Genomic DNA, 26,660 nt, shown 5'->3' on the forward strand with positions numbered 1-26,660 from the left:
AACAGGAGCTGGGAAGCATCTGGTTTGGGTCAAATCATCTGTAGTGGATGAAGGGGAGGAAGTTCTAGATGGCCCAAATGTAGAAGTGGAGGAAGTAGATAACAAGATTATGGTAAACCATGATAATCAGTTGGAGAGGGCAAAGTGCCAGAACAATAGTTGCATGTGGCTGGAAGGGGAACATTGTGCTTAGGTGTTTCTATGCAGATGCTAGAAGCCTTAGGGAAAAATGGGAGAACTGGAATAAAGCTGGTGATAAAGAAGAAGCTAGATGTAGTGGGAATTAGGAAAACCTGGTGGAACAGAGATGAGCAATGGGATGTGGTCATTTCTGGATATACACTGTATAGGAAAGCCAGGGAAAGATGTGCTGGAGGAGGTGTTGCCCTCTATGTTAAGGAGAGCATATGTTGTGTTGTGTTGTGTTAGTTGCAAAGTTGTGTCTGACTCATCGCGACCTCATGGACAACATTCCTGCAGGCCTTCCTGTCCTCCACCATCCTCCAGATTCCGCTTAAGCGCACGCCAACTGCTTCAGTGACTCCATCTAGCCACCTTATTCTCTGCCGCTCCCTTCTGCTTTTGCCGTCAATTGTTCCCAGCATTAGGCTCTTCTCCATTGAGTCCTTCCTTCTCATTAGGTGGCCAAAGTATTTGAGTTTCATCTTCAGGATCTGGCCTTTTAAAGAGCAGTCGGGGTTGATCTCCTCTAGGACTGATTGGTTTGATCACCTTGTGGTCCTAGGGACTCACAGGAGTCTTCTCCAGCACCACAGTTCAAAGGCCTCAATTCTTTGGTGCTCAGCCTTCCTTATGGTCCAGCTTTCACAGCCATACATTGCAACTGGGAAAACCATAGCCTTGATTATACGCACTTTTGTCAGCAGGGTGATATGTCTGCTTTTTAGTATGCTGTCTAGATTTGCCATAGCTTTCCTCCCAAGGAGCAAGCGTCTTTTAATTTCTTGGCTGCAGTCCCCGTCTGCAGTGATCTTGAAGCCCAGGAAAATAAAATCTGTCACTACCTCCATTTCTTCCCCATATATTTGTCAGGAAGTGATAGTACCAGATGTCATGATCTTAGTTTTCTTAAAGTTGAGTTTCAAGCCAACTTTTGCACTCTCCTCTTTCACCCACATCAAGAGGCTCTTTAGTTCCTCTTCACTTTCTGCCATTGGAGTGGTATTGTCTGCATATCTGAGGTTGTTGATATTTCTCCCGGCAATCTTAATTCCAACTTGCGATTCATCTAGCCCTGCCTTTCTCATGATATGCTCTGCATATAAGTTAAATAGGCAGGGGGACAGTATACAGCCTTGCAAAACAGATATTTCAAACAGTTTAAAGGGGGAAATCCTGATAAGGTGACAGAACAGAATGGGATACCTGCATATGTGGTTCCTGAATCAGGTATAACTGACCCTCCCCTGTGGAACCACATTTACTCTATCCCATACCTCCCTCTTTCCAGGGTTTCTTTTAAAACAATTGTCATTGAGTGGTTTGTTGTAACTTTTATACTGTTATTTCTTTTGGTTTTTTTTAGAATGCATGTTGCTGATTTTAGCGGGAGATACTGTTTTTATGATGGGTGTTATGGTATGCTGCCTTGGGTAGGTTCCTGCCTTGAATGATGACCAATAAATATGTTAAATAAATACATTAAAATTAACTTGTAGTTTACCCAAGTAGTTAACATTGTGCTCAGCTGCACACTTAGTTTTTTCAGGAGCTTTTCTTTGGTTACAGGCGATCAGGTTGGGTTTGGTAGCTAAGGCAAGATAGACTCTTACATACTGGAAGAATCATTGCTCAATGGTAGAACATATAGTTTGCATTCAGAAGGCCCTAGACCCAATAACTGACACCTCCAATTTAAAGAAATGTGTGTGAAAGAAAGGGATGATTGTATGAGGAAGGCAGAAAGAGTGGGAAGGATTTAATGGACTATTTAAGTATAGCAGGAAGCACAGTTTGGTGTATAAACCTATGTGCGAAGCAGACAGTGTAGGATCATCATCAAGACTAGGATTGCTAACAGAAGTTTACAATGTTTTACATTTACTTTTCATTACAGGATGCTGTGGCCAGCTTCAAGCAAGCCTTGAAACTGCTGACTAGTACTATGAGAGCGCCACCTAGTACATTTGAGACTGCAGAAATATATTTCTTTATGGGTCAATGCTATATGGAGCAAATCTGTTTATTAGAGGTATGTGTTGGTTGGTTGGTCTGTTTTAAGCATTGTGAATGAAAGTTTTTATTTGCTTCTTTTTTTGTAACTGGACTTGGAACTCAGGAGATCTGGGTTCTAGTCCCACTGAGCCATGGCCCAATCACTACCTCTAAGCCTAACTTACCTCACAGGATTGATATTGTGAAGACAGAAAGGAGAGGAGACCCTCGTAAGCCACCTTGGCTTCCTTACTAGAAGAAGAAAAGCAGGATATAAACGCAAGGTGGTGGTGGTGATATAACATGAACTGGCTTAGGATCCCTCCTGGTAGGGAAGAGTTAACTGATAGAGGGGAAAGTTGTTACAATTGCCAGGTGTTTGCTCACTAGGACACTGGCAGATAAAGTCATGGGGAGGGCTGGCTGGGATTTTGATATGTTGGAGGGAGAGATACTGCAAGTCATGCCCAAGGACAAGAAAATTTACACCCAAGGACCGGAGATTGTGACAATAAAGGCAGATGGTCTTCACCTGGAAGGAATCAAGGAACATCACCCCTTGGATCACCCGACTCAGTTTGGGTGGGGGAGAAGTAAATCTATGAGCTGAAGAGGCTTGGGGTTCCTCTTTGAGGAGAGGTTCTGCTCTTGTTGCCACTCTGTGCTGAATAATGCTGTGCTACCTGTGCCTATGGCTAGTATAGTATTTGCATGTATTACTAAGACTAGGTTGAACTTTGTTGTTTTATGTCAGAGGAGGCCAACAAAACCTGGGAGCTGGGAAGCTTGTATTGTTTGCTGTACTCTAAATCCCCTCCTCTTTCCCTTCCCTCTTTTTATTCCTTGGTGTCTCTTTTTGCTGTTTTAGTAGCCTCCACCCCTATCTTTTAGCCTTTTAATAAATCCATATTTTTCCCCAATGCTTGGGTTGCCGCGTGTTGAATCCAGTGACTGGTCCAGGGTTCTGGGACCAGGGTGCTACTGGGTGAAATTGTTAGCCCAGTTGGCTGTGGGAGTGGCTAATCCTGGGCAGCTGTCCACTACAGATGATAGCTTTCAAATAGCAATAGATACATTCAGTTCAACACATGCTCAACCAATTTAAAGTCAGAAGAGTGCCTGGTCTGTGCCAGTTCCAGTAATGAATAAACTACCTCAAACTGCTAAAGGTTGCAGGAGTCCACTTTATCCTACCATAACAGTTAGAATTTGCTATGTTTTTCATCGATTTGCTAGTCCAGATTATCTTTCTCCATAGTGCAATTGATGGTATACAAGTTGTTCATCCACCTGATGCCAACATAATCCTTGTGGCAGTTCATTATTACAACAAAATCTCTGGTGACCTGATCTTTAATACAGTCCATTAATGTACTTACTGTGGCTATTACTCCCATCCTGTAATTTCTCTTATACTATAAATCTTCTAATAATCATTAATCAAACCACAATGCCACCACATGTGAATGAAAGTCACCTGTTTTTTTATATCTCCATAAGAACTTAAAAAGATACATGTTGCATCATAGCATGAGTCCATCTAGACTAGCATTTTGTTCACATAGTGATCAAACAGCTACTCACAGGAACCTGCAAACAGGACATGAGTGAAGATAGGAATATAGTGCCTTTTCAAAGTGTACAGCCCCAGTTGATTTTCCGCATTTCGTTGCGTTACAACCTGGAATTGAAATGGATGTAATTGATTTTGCTACCGCTTGATGTACACAATATATTCAACAATGTGAAGGTATGAAATATTTTTATTGTGGCATAAAGCTAAGTTTAAAAAAACCCTGGTATTTGATTGCATTAGCATTTACCACCATTGCTGTAACATGCCTATAAGCTGTGGTGATTCCCATGACATCCAGAAGCAAGGAGTCACTATACACAGTTGAATGTAGTCCACCTGTATGTACTGTAGCTGCTTGGACCAAAGACAAGTTTCTACCATCAATAGAGCTTCTCATGGCCTATTTCCATATGCCAGTCATTCCTAATTATTTATTTACTTATTTGTTTAAAGTTTTTATATGCCATGAAATACTAAAGTCTGGATGGCTTACAAAAAACAAAACACACAAAACACACTGCATCCAACCATTAATGATAAAATCAAATGGTCGGATGTTAACCATTAGTGTTAAACTATTGGGAAAATAAAAAAGTCTTCAGCTAATGCCAAAAAGAATATTTTTTTATTATTTATTTATTTATTAAAACATTTTTATGCCGCCCCATTCGCCGAAGCCTCGGGGCGGCTCACATCAATAAATTAAAATAATTATAATATAAATTAAAATATAAATATAAAATTAAAATACAACAGTACAGTATAAAATAAGCCGCCCTGGCCAGATAATAAGCTGCCCTGGCCAGATAATGCATTCAATGAATCATTGACAGTTTGTTTATCATGGCAAATATGACTGATAGTGGGCAGCACTCTTCAGGTTTATACCTGCACTCAAGGTACTTCATAAAAGCATAGAACAGTAGAGTTGGAAGGGTCCTATAAGGCCATTGAATTAATTTTCCTGCTCAGTGCAGAACTTCACATTAAAGCATCCCTGGCAGATGGCTGTCCAGTTGCATCTTGAATGCCTGCAGTGTGGGAGAGCCCACAACCTCCCTCAGAAGTTGGTTTCATTGCTGTACTACTCTGAATTATTCTGTAATCAGAGGCACTAAATTACAAGGAATTCTGCAAGGATAATTTAGACTGACCCCAGATATGTAATGATATGTTCTTCCCCACCCCTGATTCCTCCAAGGAAAGGTGATTAAAAACTACCTGTTTTTTCTGCACTTTGCAGAGATGCAGATAATGTAAAAACATTTCTTTTCCCTTCTTATCATTAGTATTGTGGTTTTGTTAAAGAGTAGAACAATTTATCTCACATTGACTATGTTCACACACAGTTTAAAATGAAGCCACACAATTTCCATGTAGCATTGTTTTTCATCTTCTGTCCTGAGTTCACACAGTTGTGTGGTAACTACGCACGAGTAGTTTCCACAGGCCTCCAAATGGCAGCACATGCTCCATCAGCCCTGATCCATGAGAATCGTTCCCAGGGTGCTCACTCCTGCCTGCCCTGGCTGTATCTCCTCCACTGGCCCACAGCCTCCTCTGGGCATGGCCTCACCCAGCTGCCATTTTTTCCCTTTTTCTGCTACTTTGCAGAGCCACTTAGAGTAGAACTGTGGTTCTGTAGGAGAAACAGAGCAGCACCCACTGCCACTGCTACAGTCCATGTCCATGTCAAGCACACCCACCTATACCTTTCCTTCCTCACTGCACATGTGCCCAGCACTTCCCCTGCCATGTGCCACGTGCCCAATTTGCCCATGCCACCAGGGCTGCCTACCCTGACAGCTGACACATGGAGGGCAGCAATGCAGGCATCAGTGCCCGTGTTGGCATATGCTCTGATGGGAGAGTGGCAGAGCTTGTGGAGAGACGCCTGCATTGTTGGGGATGAGATGAGAATGAGGCAGAGGGTGGGAAACATGGGCTCCTTGGGATACTCATGCCTTGGTGAGGCCCAGTGTGCTGTCCATGCACTGCTCTAGCACAGGGCAGCAACCAGAAGGAGCACCACATATGAGTGCCCTGATGGGCACTGCTGCTGGAGGCACTCCCTGTCTTCCCTCCCAGTGCTCTCCCCAGTGCATGGTGACTTGTGTAACCAAATGGACTGGACTTCACTGTGCTTCCTGAATTCACAACAGCAAGCAATTTCCAGCATGGCTTGGCGTTATGTGTGAACACACCCACTGTCTGTGTTCCTTTAATACACCATGTTTATAGTCATGCTTGGCGGTAATCTAAAATAAGTAAAGAAATATGAAAAACTACAGGAAATGTTGATATTGTAGCCATTCAGTATTCATTAAAACTTACTGGTTCATCTTTTTAGGCCTGTGATGCTTTTACTTCTGCAGTCAGGCTATGTCCACGTTATGCGGATGCATATTACCAGCGTGGGCTGTGCAGAATGCAACTCCAACAAGCTAAATGTATATTAGATTTTAACAAAACCCTTGCTGTTTCACCAGCACATTTTCAGGTAAGCATGTATGATTTAGGTTTATTTATTATTTATTTATTTAAAACATTTCTATGCCGCCCCCATCGCAACAAAGCCTCTGGGTGGCTCACAACAACAACAACAACAACAAAAAGGTTTGTAGAGTTATTGAAATTCAACTTAAATGATCTTGAAGTACTCCATTAAGTGGCAACAGTGGACAAGTTTCAGCTTCTGCAAAAAATTAGTTAATTTTTCGTAAATTAAACTTTCCTCATTTAATCACACATCTTCCCATCAGGATATGGATATGTATCTTAAGTACTTTAATTAACAATGCTTTCTGTAACAGCAAAAGATACCAGGAAATAAAGCAAACCATGCACAGTCAGTGGGTTAGAGATCACTTTAAGAAATCCATCCTGTCTCCTTCTATCAGCTTATAGTATCATCCTTGTGCCCTGTGTGAGGGTTTTTCCTCCAGAACATTGTGTCTTGGTATTAATAGGCAGGGTGATATCTGGCCTCTTTAACATCTCTTGCCCAGTTCTTCATTATCCTCTCTCATCCCTTCTTGTATGTGATGTTCCCCAGGCGCCCTTTTGTTCACATATCTAAGTTATTCAGAAGCACTTCCTGCCTCATTTCAGCCCTTTGTACCGGTTCCTATGTTCACATGCTTTTGTGACATTATAACAAGCTATCCAATGGCTAGGGAAGACTTACAGACAGATAATGAATAGACTACTGGTGCTTAATTCATGTTTTGACTTCATTGCAAATTCCTTAAAATTGCTCCAATGAAGCTGCTATTTGTATTGGGCAGAAATCCCCCAGTGACTCCATTGGGGGATTACTCCCAGTGCAAATAACAGCTTCAAAGGAGCCAGCAAGTTTTAATTCTTCCTTACAATCCTATCCAGGTGGGATAGGGAGCCACCCAGAGAGCTTTGGCTATTGGTTGTATAGAACTGTAATAAACACATACATACATAAAAGGGGGTTTTTAGATTAGGACCCAGACTCAGCCAACTCCAATATTACACAAGTTCAGGCAAGCCTCCTTACCTGCAGGAAAATCCATGTATAATAATGTAGTTCTGCTTGTGCTTTTCATTTGTTTCACATTTCCACACTTAGGCAAAATGTCCACAATAAGATTTACTTTCAAGTAAATATGTCTAGGCACAGGCTGTTGGAGCCTTTCTGCAAGATCAATGGAAATAAACTCTTCCAAACTCTCTTCATTCTATTTTAAAATCCTATTAGCACATGGTATAATATTGTGGGGTAAAGCTCAGTGTGCAAGAATGACTCTGAAATGGAATGCTCTTTAAAGATACCTGACTAAATAAATGTGACTACATAGGGGAAAGAAAATTTATAGCATAAATAGAAATATCACTTAAGTCCAAGTGAAACACTAAGAAATGATGAGAGTATTTATTTATATATCTAATTTTTTTTTTCCCTTTTGCAAAACACTCAAGGCAGCTTGTGTGATTTTCCTGGCTTATAGAGGGAATTGTTGAGCACTTTCACAGGAGGTTGTGTTGTGGGGGAGCTTGAAAATTATGATAAAACTGAAATAAAATGATTAGATAGTACAGGGATACATGGCATGGGACAAAGAATTATGTCACTTCTCATCACAGTTATCTAGTGGGGGTCTGTGATACTGTAATCTTTTAAGTAATCACAGAAGCAACAAATGCACTACTGAAGGAAATGAAAATACTTTCCAAGGTACAAATGATAAACTAATTTGCATTTACTGTATAATTAATGATTCTGATAGGCATGCTTTTAGTCTGTGCATGTGTTATATATTCATTATTAATATGGCTGATTCTGCTCATATTTGCTAATCATTACACATAAGCCAGAGCTTGAAAATGGTGAACATTTTACCCATCTGTTCCATGTGCAAACCAATAAGATGTACACATAAGCCTTTGGAGTTTTCCCCCCTAGTGTTGTTCTGGGATGTGTTTGTTTTCTTCTGTAAAGGCATATTTAAGTCGTGCTGCTTACTTTGGGAGCAAAGGAAGATACTCTAAAGCAATAATGAATTGTACTGAAGCACTCAAAATTGAGCCTAAGAGTGTGAGAGCCTATCTTTACAGAGGAGCACTGAAATTTTATAATAGGGTAAGTATTCCTACTGCCACCTTAAGTTTTGGGGGTGAAGCATATGCCATGTTATTACAGGTGAAATGGATGCTTGGAGTCCAGCACTGTTTACTTATATGGAAAGTTGAGCTGCATCGATTTATAGACCAGTGTTGAAACAGACTCCATTGAATGTAAGTTTTAGGAATATAGTTTTAAAATAATTACCACCAGTAGGAAAAAAAACCTCACATGCATAGTTTGGAAGTAGGCACAAAACACACAATGAATTACTGAAAGCAGGATGAGATAATATAGGTGAGATGCTGCCTACAAAAAAGAACACTGGGATGCTTGAACTTTTCAGTGCATTTCTGTATTTGCTTACTCAGAAGTAAGTGCCACATTGTTCAAAGGAACTTAATCCCAGGTGTGTAATAATTACAGCCATTATATATTTAAAATATTTATAAGTTGTGTTTTAGGGTGTACTGGGGTGCAAAAAGTACAGCCTGATAGCCCATTTCTAGTGGCTCACCAAACACTTGCCCTGCACTTGTCACCCCCCCCCCCCCCAAAAGATACTACTGTCCATGCTTAAGGCAGTTGCTTAAGGGATCACTGTCTTATCTCAGCAAGGATTGGAAATAAGGGAAGGTTCTTTTTTTGTGGTCTCTATGTATCATCCATAGGGGCTGTGTGTCTATGTGGAGCCCCATTTTGGAAAATACACCTGGCTTGCATGGAACACGCCCAAAGGAACAGCCCTGACTTCTGGCACTGGAGGAAGTGGACGTACCAAAGGACTTAGTTCTGTACCAGGCTTCTCTTGTTAGATGGGGGCAGCCAAATTTCTAAGTGGAGGGAGCATCATAGTACCAGCCAGTTCCATTTCCCCATTCTTGCATTCCTCCTAGAGTTTCTCATTTCTGATACTGAGATTTTCATTTCTGTTGGATAATCAAGAGAAAGCTTGTGAATTGGTTATTATATAAAGGACTAACTAAGTGATAGCAAATTAATTGTGGCAAGCAATTGGAGGGTTTTTAGTTGATTTTTCTGCCCAATAACCTTGAAGAGGTCTCATGCTGAGTTGCCCATATTATTTATTTGTTTGTTTCTTTGTTTAATTAGTTCATTTTTATACTGCCTAATAGAAAAAAAATAGGCTTGAGTGCTGTTATGTCCCCACTGGAGGAATCCTTCCTAGAGAAATTCTGTAGAGCCCAAATACATGGCAGGGAGAGGTCTTCCCTCCTGACTGCTTAAGTAGAAAGGGAACCAATCAGAAACTCTATCAAGGGTAGGCACCTGCTGAGAGTGCCATCTAGTTTTTCTTTTTCACTTCATCATTGTGCCCTGCTTGCTTACCTGCCTTTCACTTTGGACTAGGAAATGGTGATGTTGAAAGGAGAAACAGAAGGGCTCCACTGCCTACTTTCTCAGTGACTTTTTGCCTATCAAGCAAGTAAAGCAGTACCAGTGCTGAGAAAGTTCAGAAGCACTAGTGGCTGGTGACAGTGGTCCTGAGAAGATAGACTCAGTGAGGAAGGGGATCCATTGAGGGTGTCTTGCCCAAGAGTCTTTAGAAACTTGGAGCTAGCACTGGAGCCAAGTCAGTCTCCTTGGTTATGTGCCCAGCTCCCAAACTATGTTCAGCAGAAGTCTAGGGTTCCGCAAGAAATTTCAAAAAATCAAATTTAAAGCAGATTTTGAAATGAAACCGCACAAGGCCAACTATTTGCTTGTGAGTCCAAGCAGCAAACAAGGAAATGCATAATATCGTTTGATTCCTAGAACTTTATTGAGTAGTGTTGGGAATAATTGAAAGAATTCATTTCAGGATATTATCATATAATCGCTTTATTCATTCATTATATTTAAAATGTTTTCTCTTTATTTCCAAACCTGCTATGTTATGCAAAGCACTCAGGCAATAGCAGCAGAAGAAAGAAGGAAGAACATTGTGGGTTCACAATGCTTATTAAAATCAGGGATAGAGTTAGGGTTCCATGGGAAAAAAGTGTCTTAAGAATGTTCCATGACCAAAAAGGTGTGAGAACCACTGCTCTAAGGCACAGACAGATACTGGAACTGTGTGTGTTGTGAGTGTATATACAGCCAAATGAATGCTGAACTGAAGTATTCAGCCTAGACTTCTTTTTGGGATGTGGAGAATGCAGAAATGACTTCTATTTTTGTTGTTATTTTTTCTCCTTTTGTGTGTGTGTGTGAACTTAAGGGCTTGTGATTCACTGTCATATTTTCTAGGATGTTGGTGGTTTACCGTGATAGATACAAGGTGAAAAAGGATAATTTTTTTCTTTTACTGGAAAAATCTTTACCATTTCTTCAAGCAACACTGGAGAAGCAGCAAATAGCAGCAATGCAGTAGTGTTCCTCATTGAGAATAAGTCTATTGGGAACAATGGTATAACTAGTTTTAATAAAGTCAAAACAGTGATAAATAAAGTTATATGGCAAGCAACTCTAGTAAGAAAATGAATCCAAGATGGGTGAGATTTTTTTAAAAAAAAGAAAATTCTAAAGGCACAATTACAAACAATTCCAACAAGGAAAAGGGTAAAAGACAACCATGGAAGCCCATGTGACCTCACAAAAAGCTTAGAAATGATCTGAAAATTAAAAAGAACATGTATAGGATGTGGAAGGAAGGCCAAGCTAAAAAAGGAAGAATACAAGAAGATAGCACAGCACTGCAGGGATGACATCAGGAAGGCTAAAGCTCAGAATGAACTGGGATGTTTTTAGTGAGGGATGCTAATAGCACAAAAAAAAAAAAAAGCCTTCTTCAGATATACCCAGAATTAAAAATAGAGGGAAGAAATTATGGTTCAACTACTTAGTATGGATGGCAAAATGATAATAGATGATAAAGAAAAGGCAGAAGTGCTGAATGCCTACTTCAGCTCACTTTTCTCCCAGAAGAGGATCTATGACCTTCCTGATGAAGGGAAAGTATAAGCTGAAGGAGCAAGATGGAAGCTCGATAGGCAAAAGAGTAAAGGATCATCTAATTGGGTTGGTTTTTCCAGGACCCAATGAACTCCATCCTAGAGTCATAAAGGAGCTGGTGGAAGAACTCTCAGAACCACTTTCTCTTATCTTTGAGAAATCATGGAGGACGGGGAAGTGCCAGATGACTGGAGAAGGTCAAATGTCTCTGTCTTCAAGAAAGGAAAAAAAGAAGAACCTGGGAACTATATTCCAGTCAGTCTGATATCAGTCCCTGGGAAAATTCTGGAGCATATTTTAAAGCAGTGATTGAAAGCGATGCATTGATTACTAGAAGCCAACATGGATGTCTCAAGAACAAATTCTGCCAGACTAATCAGATTTTTTTTAAAAAAATTGGTAACCTCCCTGATGGATTGTGGAAATGCTGTGGACATAATCTATCTTGACTTCAGCAAAGCTTTGGACAAAGTGCCTCATGATATCCTGATTAACAAATGAGCTTGTGGAACAACAATCAGGTGGATCCACAGTTGGCTACAGAATCAAATTCAAAGAGCGCTCATCAATGGCACTGTATCAAACAAAGGAAAAGTAACAAACAGGGCACTACAGGGTTCAGTCCTGTGCCCAGTGCTCTTCAACATTTTAATTAATGATTTGGATGAGGAAGTACAGGGAACAATGATCAATTTTTCAGATGATGCAAAAGTGGGAAGGGTACCTAATACTCTGGAAGACAGAAAGAAGATTCAAGGTGATCTTGATAGGTTGGAACAGTGGGCTAAAAAACAACAGAATGAAATTCAATAGGGACAAATGCCAAGTTCTTCACCTAAAAAAAGGAATCAGATGCACCATTACAAAATAGGGAACACTTGCATCAACAATACTGCAAGTTAGAAGGAACTTGGAATTGTTGTAGATCACAAGCTGAGTGTGAGTCAACAGTAAGATGTGGCTACAAAAAGAGCAAATGCCATTTTAGGCTGCATTAATAGAGGTGTCATTTCCAAATCCTGTGAAGGGCTAGTTCTTTAATCAGCACTGGTTAGGCTTTATCTGAAATATGGTGTCCAGTTCTGGGCACTACACTTTAAGAAACATGCAGACAAGCTGGAAAGGGTTCAGAGGAGGGCAACAAGGATGATTCCATGATTAGAAATAACTCCTGTGAGAAGAGATTGAAAGAACTGAGCATGTTTAGCCTGAAAAGGGGAGGAATGAGGAAAGTTATGATAGCACTCTACAAGCACTCTACTCTACAAGCACCCTACAAAAGCTTTCAAAAAGAGTACGGCCACAATGTCTTCTCAATCATTGCAGAGTACAGGACACAGAATAATGGGCTCAAATTTCAGGAAGCAAAATTCTGGCTAGAAATAAGGAAAAGTTTAACTTGGAGTCCTGCACTGATCAGGGGGTTGAACCCAGTGGCCCTCTGGCCCCTTTGAACTCTACTTGTCTATGATTCTATGACTTTGAGTGTTGAAGTGTTCCCAGGCTGCTGCTGCAACAAAGATGAATAGCACTCCTGCCAACACAGGGAATGTGATACTTAGTTGTTTACTTCTTTGTAGTTCATGTGATGTTTTCAGTTAATGCTAATACTATGCCAATTTTCCCCTATAGACTTATAAACAGGCTGTTGAAGATTTAACTACAGCTATAGACCTGGACAATGCATGTGTTTTGGCATATTACAATAGGGCAATTTCCTTCCACAAACTAAAGGACTGGAAAAATGTATGTATTTTTTATAGAATTTGCAATCATATAATATTGTTTACCTCTAAACCTAATCTGAAGTTTAACCTAAATGCTGACACTCAGGTACAGTCACTATACATCCAGTTAATATGCACACAGGCAGCATTCAGGGTATTTTTGTTGCCCACTCACTCTTTCTGCCCATTTGAAACTTTTTCCAAACCCATGGAGATACACAAGAAGCCAGGATTTTCTAACCCTAATCAGAAGTTTAATCTGAACCCAAGCACTTGGGTATAATCCCTATACATGTAGCCAATGTGCACAGTAGCTATAATCAGGATGTTCTAGTTGATCGCTCACTTTGTGCAAAAAGCTTGGCTATTTTCAGGCCTGTGAACATGCACTCATGTCAGGATCCAAAGCCTTGACACAGCCTTCCCCTGGCGACATGATGCTAAAGAGCAGCACAGTTCACTCTGCAAATACGATCAGATTTGCAGGTGCTTGCAAGAGTTGGAGACTTGACATCACACAATTCAAAGCTCCAAAAGCTTCTATAAAAGGCTTCCCTGCATTGCTCACTTTTGCTATTAACATGGGCCTTTGTGGTAGTTGCTCTGTGATCCTGCTCTTGTGCCCTGCCCTTTCCTATGCTTTGTCCCCTGACTGCTCCTGCCTTTGCCCTTGCCTCTGGTCTGATGCTGCCTTATCAGGTTTCTGATCCTTGTCTTCTCTTGTTTTGCTTCTGTTCCTGCATTACCTTGCTGGCATCTGATCTCATCTTGCCTTTGCCTCTGGTTCTGCTGTGTCTTGTTGGAATCTGGTCCTTGCCTGTTCCAGACCTTGCCTTTGTTTCTTCCCTTACCTTGCTGGTATCTCTGGACCTGGCAGGCCTACCTGAGTTAACTCATGTTCATTTGTTTCTGACTCTCTTTGCTTCTGGTTTTGCTATTCCTTGATGGTATCCCTTGCTTGTTCCTGACTTCACTTTGCCTCTGGCCCTACTGTATAGTACCAAAATCCCCATCAACTTCCATCACCCCTGGTCTTGATTCTCCAGCCATGGGCACCTGCTGCCTACATCCCAGATCTTACAACAGGGACCCAGATTTTCTAATGCTAGCCCTAATCTGAAGCATATACCCATTTTAACATACAAGTATAGTCCTTAAACATTCAGAAATAATTTTGAAAGGCAGAAGTCAGGGTATTCTTATTGACAGCTCATTCTTTCTGCCCAGTCAAGACTAGTTCTTCATCGTGGCCTCTGTGCATCACACACATGGGGGTGCTGTGCCTGTGCAGTGCCTAGGCCGGAAAGATTGAAAGCTAATGGTTTTTGGCTGGAAAACTCCACTCCCCTCCCCCTCGGTAGCATATATATAGAGCGGAGTGTCTGCCATTTTCTCCAGTCTTTTGTGACCACCATTCACTGTGCCTCATGCCTGTTCGTCTCTTGCTTGACTCAGTATTGTTCGTTACTTACCGTTTGTCCTTTTGCTCTTATTCCAAGTTATTGTTCCCTCGTTGCAGTTTATATCTCTTTTTTTCTCTCTTTTTCTTCGTTCCTATTAAAAAAAAAAACAAACCAAAAATATATTACTCTTCCCTCTTTCCTATATTCTATTTCTTCTGTTTCTGCGATGGCGCAGCAAGCGGCTTTCCACAAATGTGCAGAATGTGGGTCCAAAATGTCTCTGGTGGACCCACATGACTTATGCCTCCTTTGCCTCGGTGAGGGGCATAGGCTTGATAAATGCCGCCATTGCCTTGCTTTTAATAAGCAAGCGCGAAAAAATAGTGAGAACCGACTGCGGAAGCTCCTATGGGATCAAGCGCTGATGCAATCAGATCAGGCTGCAGTAAAGCCTGAGCCAGCGCATGCTCCATCTGCTAAGTGCAAGGCCACAGCCTCGTCTGTGGCAGTTCAATGCCCAGCCTCTGCCTCGGACATGTCTGGGCAACGCCCTTCGCCCACGCCGCATATGTCTCAGCCGCACCCATCGGATGATGGAAATTCCCCCTCCGGGGCTCAACAACCTCTTTCTCCCCTGCATAAACAACGGGAAAAGAGGAAGCACGGGGGATCAGATCAGTCTTTGGCCCATAAGAAGGCGAGGAAAGATAAGGTGGCCAAACCACCTTATAAGAAGAGGCACTGGTTCGGGTTCGACAGCACCATCGGTTGTGAAACTGCAACTTCCCTGATGAAATGAAGCGGCGAATAGAAGAAATGCCCTTTGACGGCTCCGGGCTTTTTCACTCCCGCACCGACCACAAACTAAAGTCCATCCATGAATCCCGGATGATGGCTAGACATATGGAACTGCCCAGACAGCTCAAATGTAAGTGGTCATGGTCACGTCCATCCTTCTGCTACCAGCCGCCGCAGCGACAGTACCAACAAAGGCCGCAACACAGAAGGCAACAACCTCATCAGCGTTTCCCGCAAAACCGTCAATGTTTCGATACTGAGAAGTGTCAACGCTGATGGGACAGGTGAACCTCTCCTCCACCTGCATACCCACCTGCATATCCTCCCCTTTGGGGAACGGCTGCAAGGCTGACTCCCCATTTGGGAGTCCATTACATCTGATTAGTGGGTCCTGTCAATCATTCAGCTTGGATACAGAATAGAATTTGATACCGTTCCTCCGTCGAGCCCAATTCGATTTACACCATGCTCCGCAGTGCTAGTGAATGAAGTGCAACAACTGCTTTGTAAAGGGGCGATTCGACAGATCTCTAGCTCTGAAGGGCTTCACAGATTCTATTCCAGATATTTTACGGTCCCGAAGCAGGACGGTGGTCTTCGTCCGATCTTGGACCTCCGAATATCAACAAGTTTATCAAACCAAAGAACTTTCGGATGACTACCCTTCAAAATATCCTTCCACTGCTGAGGAGAGAGGATTGGTTCGCCTCCCGTGACTTAAAAGATGCCTGTTTCCATATTTCGATTCATCCAAGTCATAGGCATCTTTGCGTTTCACCGTCGGAACTGACATTTACGAGTTTAATGTCCTTCCGTTTGGCTTGGCCATAGCTCCGAGGGTCTTCACAAAATGTATGGCACCAGCCTGTGCTCACCTTCGTCTTCAGGGCATCCAAGTCTACCCTTAGCTGGATGACTAGCTTATAGTATCACAGACACGTGAAACCCTACTGTCAGCTGTTCAGGCTACTTGCATACTGTTAGACAATCTTGGACTCTGCATTAACAGTGAAAAATCATCTCTTGTCCCTACACAGGTGATAGACTTCATCAGAGCTCGCCTCAATTCCATGTTTGCAAGGGCGTTCCTCCCTCAAGCTCGTCAGGACAGCCTCCGCGTCTGCATCTCTCAGATTCGACAAAGACGCATAGTGATAGCGCTCTTAGTACAAGACTTTTGGGTCACATGGCCACCACAGTCGCCATTGTCTCACATGCCAGGTTGAAGTTCCTTCTTCTTCAACTCTGGTTCAACAAGAACTTTCGTCCACAAAGAGATTCACCCGGCAAACTACTTCATATGCCCCGCGCTGTTTTACGAACATTGACTTGGTGGATATCCCCGGCCAATTTAAACGTGGGGACCCCCTTCATCACCCCTCACCCGACGATGACTCTATACACCGATGCTTCGCTGGTCGGGTGGGGTGCGGTATGTGCGGGCCTTCGATCCCAGGGCATGTGGAACTGCCAACAATTGTTGAGCCACATAAATTACCTCGAGCTACTAGCGATTTTCAAGGCACTCCGGTCCTTCGAAGTAGCTCTTCACCACCAAGTGGTACAAATCACGTCCAACAGCATAGTGGTGGTATTCTATATCAACAAACAGGGCGGAACAAAGTCCATCGCTCTAGCCTGCCTATCCATGGACATTTGGGAGTGGTGTATCCCGAGAGGTATAACCCTTTTGGCGGTTCATCTGGCCGGGACCGACAAGGAAGAGGCAGACACCCTGAGCAGACACATGTTGATCACCCATGAATGGGAACTGAATCACCAAGTCTGCATTCAATTGTTCCAACTGTGGGGACATTTGGACATAGACCTATTTGCTACCCACAGAAACAAGGTGTGCAAAAAATTCTGCTCCAGGGCGGGAATAGGACCAGGATCGATGGGGGATGCCCTTATGATCCCATGGACACATCAGGTTTTACGCATTCCCACCTATTCCTGTACTGACCAAAGTCATCTCGAAGATAGTGCACGCCGCCGCCACAGGAATACTCATAGCACCTTGGTGGCCCAATCAAGCATGGTTCTTCACTCTCCTTCAGATCTCGGACGGCAATTTCCTTTTTCTTCCAAGCATACAAGATCTACTAACTCAGCAAAACGGCGCTGTCCGTCACCCGGACTTGTTGTCGTTGAGCCTCACTGCGTGGAGGATTCATTGATCCAAGAGACTGTTTTGGGACAGAGAACTACTAGATCAGTCGGTACCTCAACTCATGACCAGTCTGACCCCCTCACTGACTCGGTACCGACGGGAATGTTGTTGGGACTGAGCTCCCTTGATCCGGACGTTGTAAGGATTCTCGAGTCTGCACTAAGGCCGTCAACTCGAAAGTTCTACGCAGCAAAGTGGCACCGTTTTTCATCCTTTGTGGAATCTAGCTCATTTAACCCGGTTACGGCGTCAGTTGAGAATATTCTTCAGTTTCTGTTGCACCTGCATTGCTCGGGACTGAAACCTTCCTCAATTAAGGTTTATGTAGCTGCAATGTCACATTATAGAGGTACAGTACAAGGATTGTCGGTGTTTTCGCAAATTTTCGTGTTTTCGGTACACCGTGTTTTCGGTGTTATTCGAAAATTTCTTAAAGGACTGCAGAATCTCCATCCGTCTATTCGGCCGGTTATGCCGACATGGAGCTTCTCGGTTGTCCTTCAGGCGCTTACGAAACTACCGTTTGAGCCCTTAGTCACTGTCAATATGTGTCTCGTTTCGTGGGAAACGGCCTTCCTTGTTGCTGTTACTTTAGCTCGTAGAGCCAGTGAGCTTTGTGCTCTTCGAATTGATCCACCTTACTTAAACTTTCATAAGGAAAAGGTGGTCCTAAGGATGGATCCAACTTTTTTACCTAAAGTTGTCACACCGTTTCACCTGAACCAAGAAATTGTGCTACCTGCTTTCTTTCCATCGCCGTCAAACCCGATCGAGGGGTCCTTGCATACCTTGGATGTTCGACAATGCTTAGCCTTTTATAGATCGCGTATGGAGTTTCTTCGACGCTCCAATAGGCTTTTTGTAAAGTACTCTGAGCGGGACCAAGGATCACCTGTTTCATCTCAGAGGCTGTCGAAACGGATTGTTCAAACCATTTCATTGGTGTACCAACTCTCAAAGATGGACTTACTTGTTGTTCCAAGGGGCCATTCTACTAGAGCGGTGTCGGCTTCCTCCTTGTTTGCTGTGGGTGTCACGATCCAGGATGTCTGTAAAGCAGCAACTTGGGCTATGCCTTGTACTTTCGCGAAGCACTATCACCTTGACATGCATGCCAGAAGAGACTGTTCCTTCGGGAGGGCTGTTCTTTCTGCCGTTCTTCAATAGCAACACCGCCCACCACCGTTTCTGGTAAGCTTGCTACTCACCCATATGTGTGATGCACAGAGGCCACGACGAAGAAAAGCAGGTTGCTTACCTGTAACTGATGTTCTTCGAGTGGCCATCTGTGCATTCACACAACCCACCCGCCGGCCCCACTCGGTGTCGGTGAGTGGTTTCGTCATCATTACCGTATAATACTGCTTCGGTACCTCATATTTTTATGGCATCGGTACTGGAAGGGGATACGACGGTACCTGATAGTTTGTTATACCATCTTTCTCCGTGAGGTGGCGAACGTTCAGTCTCCAGAGACTGGAGAAAATGGCGGACACTCCACTCTATATATATGCTACCGAGGGGGAGGGGAGCGGAGTTTTCCTGCCAAAAACTGTTAGCTTTCAATCTTTCCGACCTAGGCACTGCGCAGGCGCAGCACCCCCATATATGTGAATGCACAGATGGCCACTCGAAGAACATCAGTTACAGGTAAGCAACCTGCTTTTCTAGGCCCTTGAACATGCACAGGGACCCAGGTAGTCTTTATCCCGACCCAAACACCCAAGTGTAATCACTTTACATTGAGACAACATGCACAAAGGCAGCACCCAGGGTATACTTCTTGATAGTTCTTTGTACTTGCCTAATCTAGGTGATTTACCTGAAAATGTACATGAAACCAGATTTTCCAGAAGTTTAACCCTTAATATGCCAGTATGGCTCTTACACATTCAGAAATAATTTCAGAAGGCAGAATTCAGGATATTCTTGCTGACTGCTCACTTACCTTACCCAGTGGAGATAAGTTCTGGGCCTCTGGTCATGCACAGGGACTCACGTTTTCCAAACCCTAACCTGAAGCTCAACCCCAACCCTAACTGTTGTGCTGGCACTGACATGCTGTGGTGCATGCTAAACCAGCCCACTGCCATCTCTCTGTAGGATGAACTTGCAATGTTTGCATTTTAACCTCTGATTTGCACAAACTAGCACCTGAAAACCATGTGGCTGTTTTGTGTACGTGCTAGAGCCATGAGGATTTGGGGCATTTATTTGCACATATTTAATTAATTATTAAATAAGATATGCAAAATGTGGTTTATCTTAAGAGACAGAAATCTGAACCCCACCCTGACTTAACCCACTTCAGGTCATCAGATGGAAAGTAAACAGGAAATCCATCAAGCCTGAATGAGGTAGATTTCCTTGTTTTGGTACTTTCCTATTAGCCTGTGGTATATTCATGTTTAGCTTCTGATTTCCATCTAATCTAACCATGAGTTACTCAAGCTAGTGTAGCTGACTCAAACATGGAATAAGTGACCAGATGCTAATGATCTCATTGCATCATCACTCGCTTTGGCCTTTTTCCCTTTGCAGTTGAGGAAGGCATCTTCGGGCTTACTTTTACATAGGATGTCAGTCTGGATTTCTTAAAGTTACAGCCTTATGTTGTACAAAATACTGGAACAGAATGTCAATATCTACAGACTAATGCAGTTCCACCTGATGGCTTAGCAGCATTTTGGAACCTACATCTGTTGGTTGAAAGAAATTCTATTTTTAATAACTTTCTCAAATTTGAAAGATTAAGAGTACAGAGCAAATATAACTTTCACATATAGGTAACCATCGCAGTTGATGTCAGAGTTGTAAAAAAGCAAGAAGTGGTCTGAAATAATTTTTGTTAGAGCAGATCAATCTTTTCATGACTGAAGTAAAGAACTGCCACATTTTGACTATAACTTCATCTCCTTAAAAGGGAAAGTCAAGGCACTCCTTTAACCTGTATTATTATAGTAAAGATTCACTACTTTGCAATCCTGGCTATCAGAGTTAAAATAGGAAGAAAGAATGACTTGATTCTTGAATTCACATAATATAAATTTCCAACCTGAATCTTATTACGCCAATATGTACAGCATATATTTATATTAACTTTAGTGCATTTAAATCAATGTTCTAACAAAAACTTGCAATTATTTTCTGTTTTTTCCTGAAATTGTGGTGGGGGGGGGGGAGCTGCGCTCTCTCTCTTTCTCTCAATGTATAATACCTAGTACAGTTATATAATAGAAAACAAATTTCTAGAGCCTTTAAAGATAAGGAAGATGGGAATTCCTTTGTAAAGGCAATAATTCCCTAAACTAATACATGTATGTCATGGTTTTTTTTACTTTTCAACACTTATGTCCACTGTTTTTTATAGGCATTGAAAGATTATGGGATTGTTCTCCTTCTAGAAACTAGCAATGACACTTTCCTGAAAGTGTTGATCAACCGTGCACTACTCTATATAGAATTGGACCAGCATGATAATGCACTAGAGGTATAGAATTCCCCTCTCCCGTATGGTACTTACAAAATAATAGATTTCTTGTCTTTTGTACTATAGACTGCAACAGCTTGAAAAATGTTGTTTTATAAGTTCCTTTGCTGGATACTAGGCATGCATATCAGATTTGGTAGAAGCCTAAGTTGAATTGGGCTACTTTGGACTGTTTCTATTGCTTTTTGAGGCAAACTGGGTTTCTCTCTAACATAACGAGAGCTAAAGCTGGGCACTGGAAAAGACTTTGCTTGGACTTCAGTCTTTAGAAAAACAGTTTGTTTCTGTAATGGTCAGCCACCCAGGATTCCCAAGTACTGAGAGAGCCTATGCTAGTGGGGAGGCATATCAGTTGAATAAATAAAATAAATTAATTGCTTCATAGGCATATATGTAGGGTGCATTACAATGTGTTATCTTTCTCTATTTTTAGGACTTTAAAGAGGTGGCACAGAGTAAACCAAAAGATAGACAACTACTTCAAGTTATTGGACTCTGTTATCATAGGTAATACTAAATACTGACCAGAATGAATTTGAAATATATTTGTGTCACTATTTACAGTAAAAATTACAGGAGAGCTTAGGGATAGAATTGGAAGGAATTCAGCAAAAACAAAACTAAAACAAAACAAAACAAAACAGTGACAACCCTATATATTTTACTGCCTGAAGTGAGCCCAAAATGGGAACTCCTCATCTATCACCAGTTATGGCCAACATATGAAAAAGTATTGGTGGACCAGAATTCAAATGCCAGCTTGTCTTCATTTATTCTGTTCTTCTGATACTATATGAAACAGGGTGCTTCATTCTGTAGGATGATAGATCTGGCCTTGGTATAAAGAAAAGGGATTTCATATTTTTCAGGTGCCATACATTTTCCTCTTATCCACTTTAATTGTGCAATGGTTCATTGTCTTTTTGCTCACTTTCAAGTGGTTGCTAGGAAACAGCATTCCATAGAGAGCTTGTTAGACCTGTTCAGAGACCTGAAAATCAATAGACTTGATATACAGTTGCATAATAGTACTTTGGCAAATGGAGTGATTTAAATTTCTATAAGCCTATGTATGGCCCAATTACTTAATGCTTGGTATTAGTAATATCAAAATATTTATGATGTTTATGCATCTTTTTGTTGCTTCTTTTAACATCAACGCTTGTAAGAACACTTCCACTAGATTCCTAGTAGCTGTTGGATAGGCAACTTATGCTTTAGCCTCTGGTTTTGTTTTGTTCTGTTTTTAAAGCTCATTCTCAAACTGTCTTTTATGCTTCCTGTTCCTATCTTAGCAATGCAGAGTAGAAAATATCAGTTCAACAGGATTTATTAGCAATCTTGCACTCAGTTCACTGAGGGCATACCTGAGATCCTGATGTGTATCATAGAAACTCCTTGTAAGCTGTACAGAAAATTTCATTGGGCAAAATGAGAAATTTTCTGCTGTGGAGATTTCATTGTTAAAGTAAGAGTTATGCTTGCATGAGCAGATGGTGCAATAACATATACCTTTTAAATCTGTATATCTTGTACTGTGAAGATGATGACGCAACAGTAATCTGTCTAAAGTAGTTAACACGTTTATGCAACACACACACATGCATCAGTCTAGAATGTTTTCTTTCAAATGCCTTGTAACACCCTCACTTAAAAAATAAACAAGATTTTCCTGAAACTCATGTATGTTTTGAAAGTTCAGTTGAACCAGCAAACTGGTTTTATGCTTGTCTGGAAAACTAGTATTGGAAACCAACGTAGGAAATCTTCTAGAGCAGTTTATAGGGCAGAGAATTACAAACCATAGTTTACTCATTTGGATGAAACAGAAAAATGTAGTTTGCATCTGAGTCACCTACCTCACTTGGCTTATTCAATCTGCAACCTAAGAAGTGAATTTTGAGAGCTATATAATTAAATGCTGTGAGCCTTGTCAAAACAAGGCATGGGAGCATGTATCAGAGATAAGGGGGATATTTAGAAACTGGCAGTTCTCTCTCTCTCTCTCTCTCTCTCTCTCTCTCTCTCTCTCTCTCTCTCGTTATCATTGCTTGTTTCCTTATTAAAATATGTATACTTAAATTATACAGCTTCAAATACTGCTAATAAATCAATCTTCTAATGTATATTGATTTTAGGCTTAAGAAGTATGAAGAAGCCGTGCATTCATATTCCAAGCTTCTTAAATTAGATCCCTTTTTTTTGGATGGCTATATTGGACGAGCGAATTCATACATGGAATTTGGTCATCAGGAAGCCACCAAACAAGCCCTGAAAGATTTCTTGAAAGCAATACATCTTGATCCAACATGTATAAAGGCCAGACTTTGCTTAGGATACAATTTGCAGGTAATGGATTTTGACTGTGTTGTTACAAAATCCTGCTGAAAATAGGAAGTGAATCAAGAATTCTCTCTGCAATTTTTTCATGGAGTAGTAGTTACCTTAATTCTCTACTGCCCAGTAACAAAAGCTCCCTGGGAAGTTCACAACAGTTCACAGAATCATAAACAACATTTACAAAATAATAAAATATAGCCTTAAATTTCAGGCTACAAAACTTAAAAGCAAATTAAACAGCTAAAAATAGTTGCAATAAAAATTAGACCTGTTAAAGATAACTGACCTCATATGCTATTAAATACCTGGGAACAGAGGGCAGTCTGAACCTGGCACTGAAAATTTGAATAGCATTGATGCCTGATGGGTCTGAGTTAAGAAGGCTTAAAGTTCTAAACATTGACAAATTAACTTGTGCATATAGTGAGACTGTGAGTCTTTCCATGGTTGTACTCTAGCTTCCTGGGATCTCAGATAAGGATAGTAATGAAAACAGTACTTGTTTCTCTATTCAATTCATAGGGAAGAGTGGCTCAGTAGAAAAAAGCATACAGACTTACAGTGGTGTGGATCATTATTATGACTGCTCCTGATTTACTAAGATGGCACTGGACAATATCCAGTGGAATTTTGGGCTCTCATTTGTTGTGTTGTATCAGTGGAACTCACTGCAGAATGAAGAGGCAGTGCTCTGTAAAGGAACCCTGGAAACAAGTGAAAATGCTAATTTCCAATGAGAACTCCTTTCTATGAGTTCTGCTGAACTGACCTATTTTGGAAATGAATGTTCCTGCACATTTCAGGTTGCTTGAACAAGCACAGTGGTACCTTGGCTCATGAACGCTTTGGTTCACGACCAAATCGGGTTGCGAACACAAAATTTCATAAAAATTTTAACTCAGGTTGCGAACTGTACATTGGGTGGCGACCATGATCACGGTCATCTCCCCAACCCACCCCCCAGAGTGCGGAGATGGCTGTGATCGTGCCGGTGGTGGGGGGGAGATGGCCGAGATCACGTCTGTCTTTCCTGCAGGAGCGCGCTCGTGATTGCACCCACCTTTCCTGAAGGAGTGCAACTGCGATCTCAGCCATCTCTCCCCCCCAGCATGATCGCGCCTGTCTCCCCCCCCATGCGCCTGTGTTCATGCCCATTTCTCCCTCCCCCAGCACACCCCATTTGCGCCCGTCTCTCCCCCCCCCAGTGTACCTGTGATCGCGCTGTCTCCCCCCCCCCCCCCAAGTGTGCTGGAATGACAGGCGTGTGCAGGATTGATGGGCACAATCATGCTTGTGCAGGGAGGGGGGAGATGGCCACGCTCATGCTCAGGGTGGGGAGATGGCCTTGATCTTTGTTCTTTGTCACTTTGTTTCACATTTTACTGATTAAAAAATAGTTACAGAATGGATTAACCTTATTTACATTGAACCGTATGGGGAAATTGAACTTGGCTCACAACCATTTTGGGTCACGACCAGAGTCCTGGAACGGATTAAGTTCGTGAGCCAAGGTACCACTGTACTAGCTCACCATTTTGTTAACACTCGGTACTGCTGGCATGTGGGCGGCATGGGATACAGTATGGTGTAATTAGGCATGTGTCTGTCTCTGGAATTGCTAGAGATTTTTTAAAATATCCAAAATATGTAGAGCTGCTGCTTATGTATATGGGCGTAGATGCAGAGGTGTTTGCTCATGGGATGGTCCTAGGAGAGGCAAGAGGAGAGGCATTTTTGTTAATAAAGATTTTTATTAAAAAAAATTTAAACTAAAAAACTAAAAACATCAATCATCAAATACATCGGATGTACTGGGTCAGCCCCCTATAACATATCTTTTTAACATTCTATAATCAAGTTCAGATCAATCTATAAAAGTTTAAGAACATCTTTAAATCTAAGCCAAGTCCCATTTCTCCAGCCAATCATAAAAAGGTCCCAAGTTTGATAGAAGTCAGTATCTTCTTTCTCCTTCAGTAATAGAGTCAATCTGTCCATTTCTGCACAGTCCAGAATCTTTTATCAAATCAGTTCCTCTGTGGGTAGTTCCTCACTCTTCCAGTATTGAGCAAGCGCAATCCTCACCGCTGTGATTAAATGTACCATCAAATACATTTCTTGTTTGCTAATATTTTCCGGTATAATGCCCAATAAGAAAATTTCAGGTTTAAAAGCTAAGGGTTTTTGTAGCATTTCCTCAAGCCATTTATGTCTTTTAATCCAATACTTTTTCACATATTCACAGGTCCACCACATATGGTAAAAAGTACCCACATCATGTTTACATTTCCAACATCTGTTTGACATATTTGGAAACATCTTAGCTAATTGACTTGGCGACAAATACCATCTATAAAACATTTTATATAAATTTTCTTTATACGAAGTTGCTAAAGTTACCTTGATATTTCTCTCCCATAGCTTTTGCCACTTTTCTAATTCAATATTATATCCAAAATTTTGTGCCCTTGTTATCATAGTTTCCTTAACCTGTTCCCCTTCCATCTTCCTGTCAAGCAAGAACTCATAAATTCTTTTGATCATTTTCTCATCTGTTTTTCACATCACTTGATCAAAGGCTGTTGGGTCTTTATAAAACCCCCATATTTTACAATCTTTAGCATATCTTGATTGCATCTGCGCCTTATACCACCAAGAGATGTTGAGTCCCTGTTCTTGTACTTCTTGATCTAGTTTCAGGCCTCCATCCTTGTCCATAATATCATCATATCTTATGATCCTTTCAAAGTTTAATACATTTGGATACACAAAGGCTTCCATTGGTGAAAGTCATCTTGGTAATTTATTATACAATTTTGACTTTAACTTTTCCCACACTGACATTAATGATCTTCTAATAAAGTGACTTAAAAAAGTCCCATGAGACTTAACCTTCTCGTACCACATGTAAGCATGCCAACCCATTTGCAAATTATGACCTTCAAGATACAAAATTCTCTTATTTCGCAAAGTTATCCATTCTTTTAGCCAAGTTAAAATAGACGCTTGATAATACAACATCCAATCAGGAAGACCAAAACCCCCATTCTATTTGGTTTCTTGAAGCATTTTTAATTTAATCCTTGATTTCTTTTTTCTCCAAATAAATCTCAAAATTTGAAAATTTAAATCCTCAAAAAAATTTTCATCATTTTTTACAGGAATCATTTGGAACAAAAACAAAAGTTTTGGTAGTATGTTCATTTTAACAAGTGCTATTCTTCCCATCAAAGACAGTTGTAAATTGGCCCATTTTTCCAGATCACCTTTAATACCCTTCAATAATTTATCATAATTGTCTTCTTTCAAAGTTGTGCATTTAGCTGTAAGATAGATTCCCAAGTATTTAACCTTTTTAACAATCTGCAAATCCACTTGTTCTTGGAGTCTTTTTTTTCTGATCTTGCATAAGATTTTTAACTAAAAGTT

General features: G+C 41.3%; 1 protein-coding gene across 1 annotated transcript in view; it reads left to right on the top strand.

The window, feature by feature from the left end:
* TTC6 (tetratricopeptide repeat domain 6) overlaps positions 1-26,660 on the top strand; it is a 44,817-nt gene that overhangs the window by 8,528 nt on the left and 9,629 nt on the right. The window contains exons 3-9 of the mRNA XM_044435776.1: positions 2,078-2,212; positions 6,102-6,251; positions 8,223-8,363; positions 12,933-13,046; positions 20,772-20,891; positions 21,325-21,398; positions 23,030-23,240. Coding sequence (XP_044291711.1) covers positions 2,078-2,212; positions 6,102-6,251; positions 8,223-8,363; positions 12,933-13,046; positions 20,772-20,891; positions 21,325-21,398; positions 23,030-23,240 — 945 coding nt within the window. The remainder of the gene's footprint in view (positions 1-2,077; positions 2,213-6,101; positions 6,252-8,222; positions 8,364-12,932; positions 13,047-20,771; positions 20,892-21,324; positions 21,399-23,029; positions 23,241-26,660) is intronic.

This window comes from Varanus komodoensis, unplaced genomic scaffold (genome assembly GCF_004798865.1).
Source record: "Varanus komodoensis strain SLA01 unplaced genomic scaffold, ASM479886v1 scaffold3, whole genome shotgun sequence".
In the NCBI taxonomy this organism is placed as follows: domain Eukaryota; kingdom Metazoa; phylum Chordata; class Lepidosauria; order Squamata; family Varanidae; genus Varanus; species Varanus komodoensis.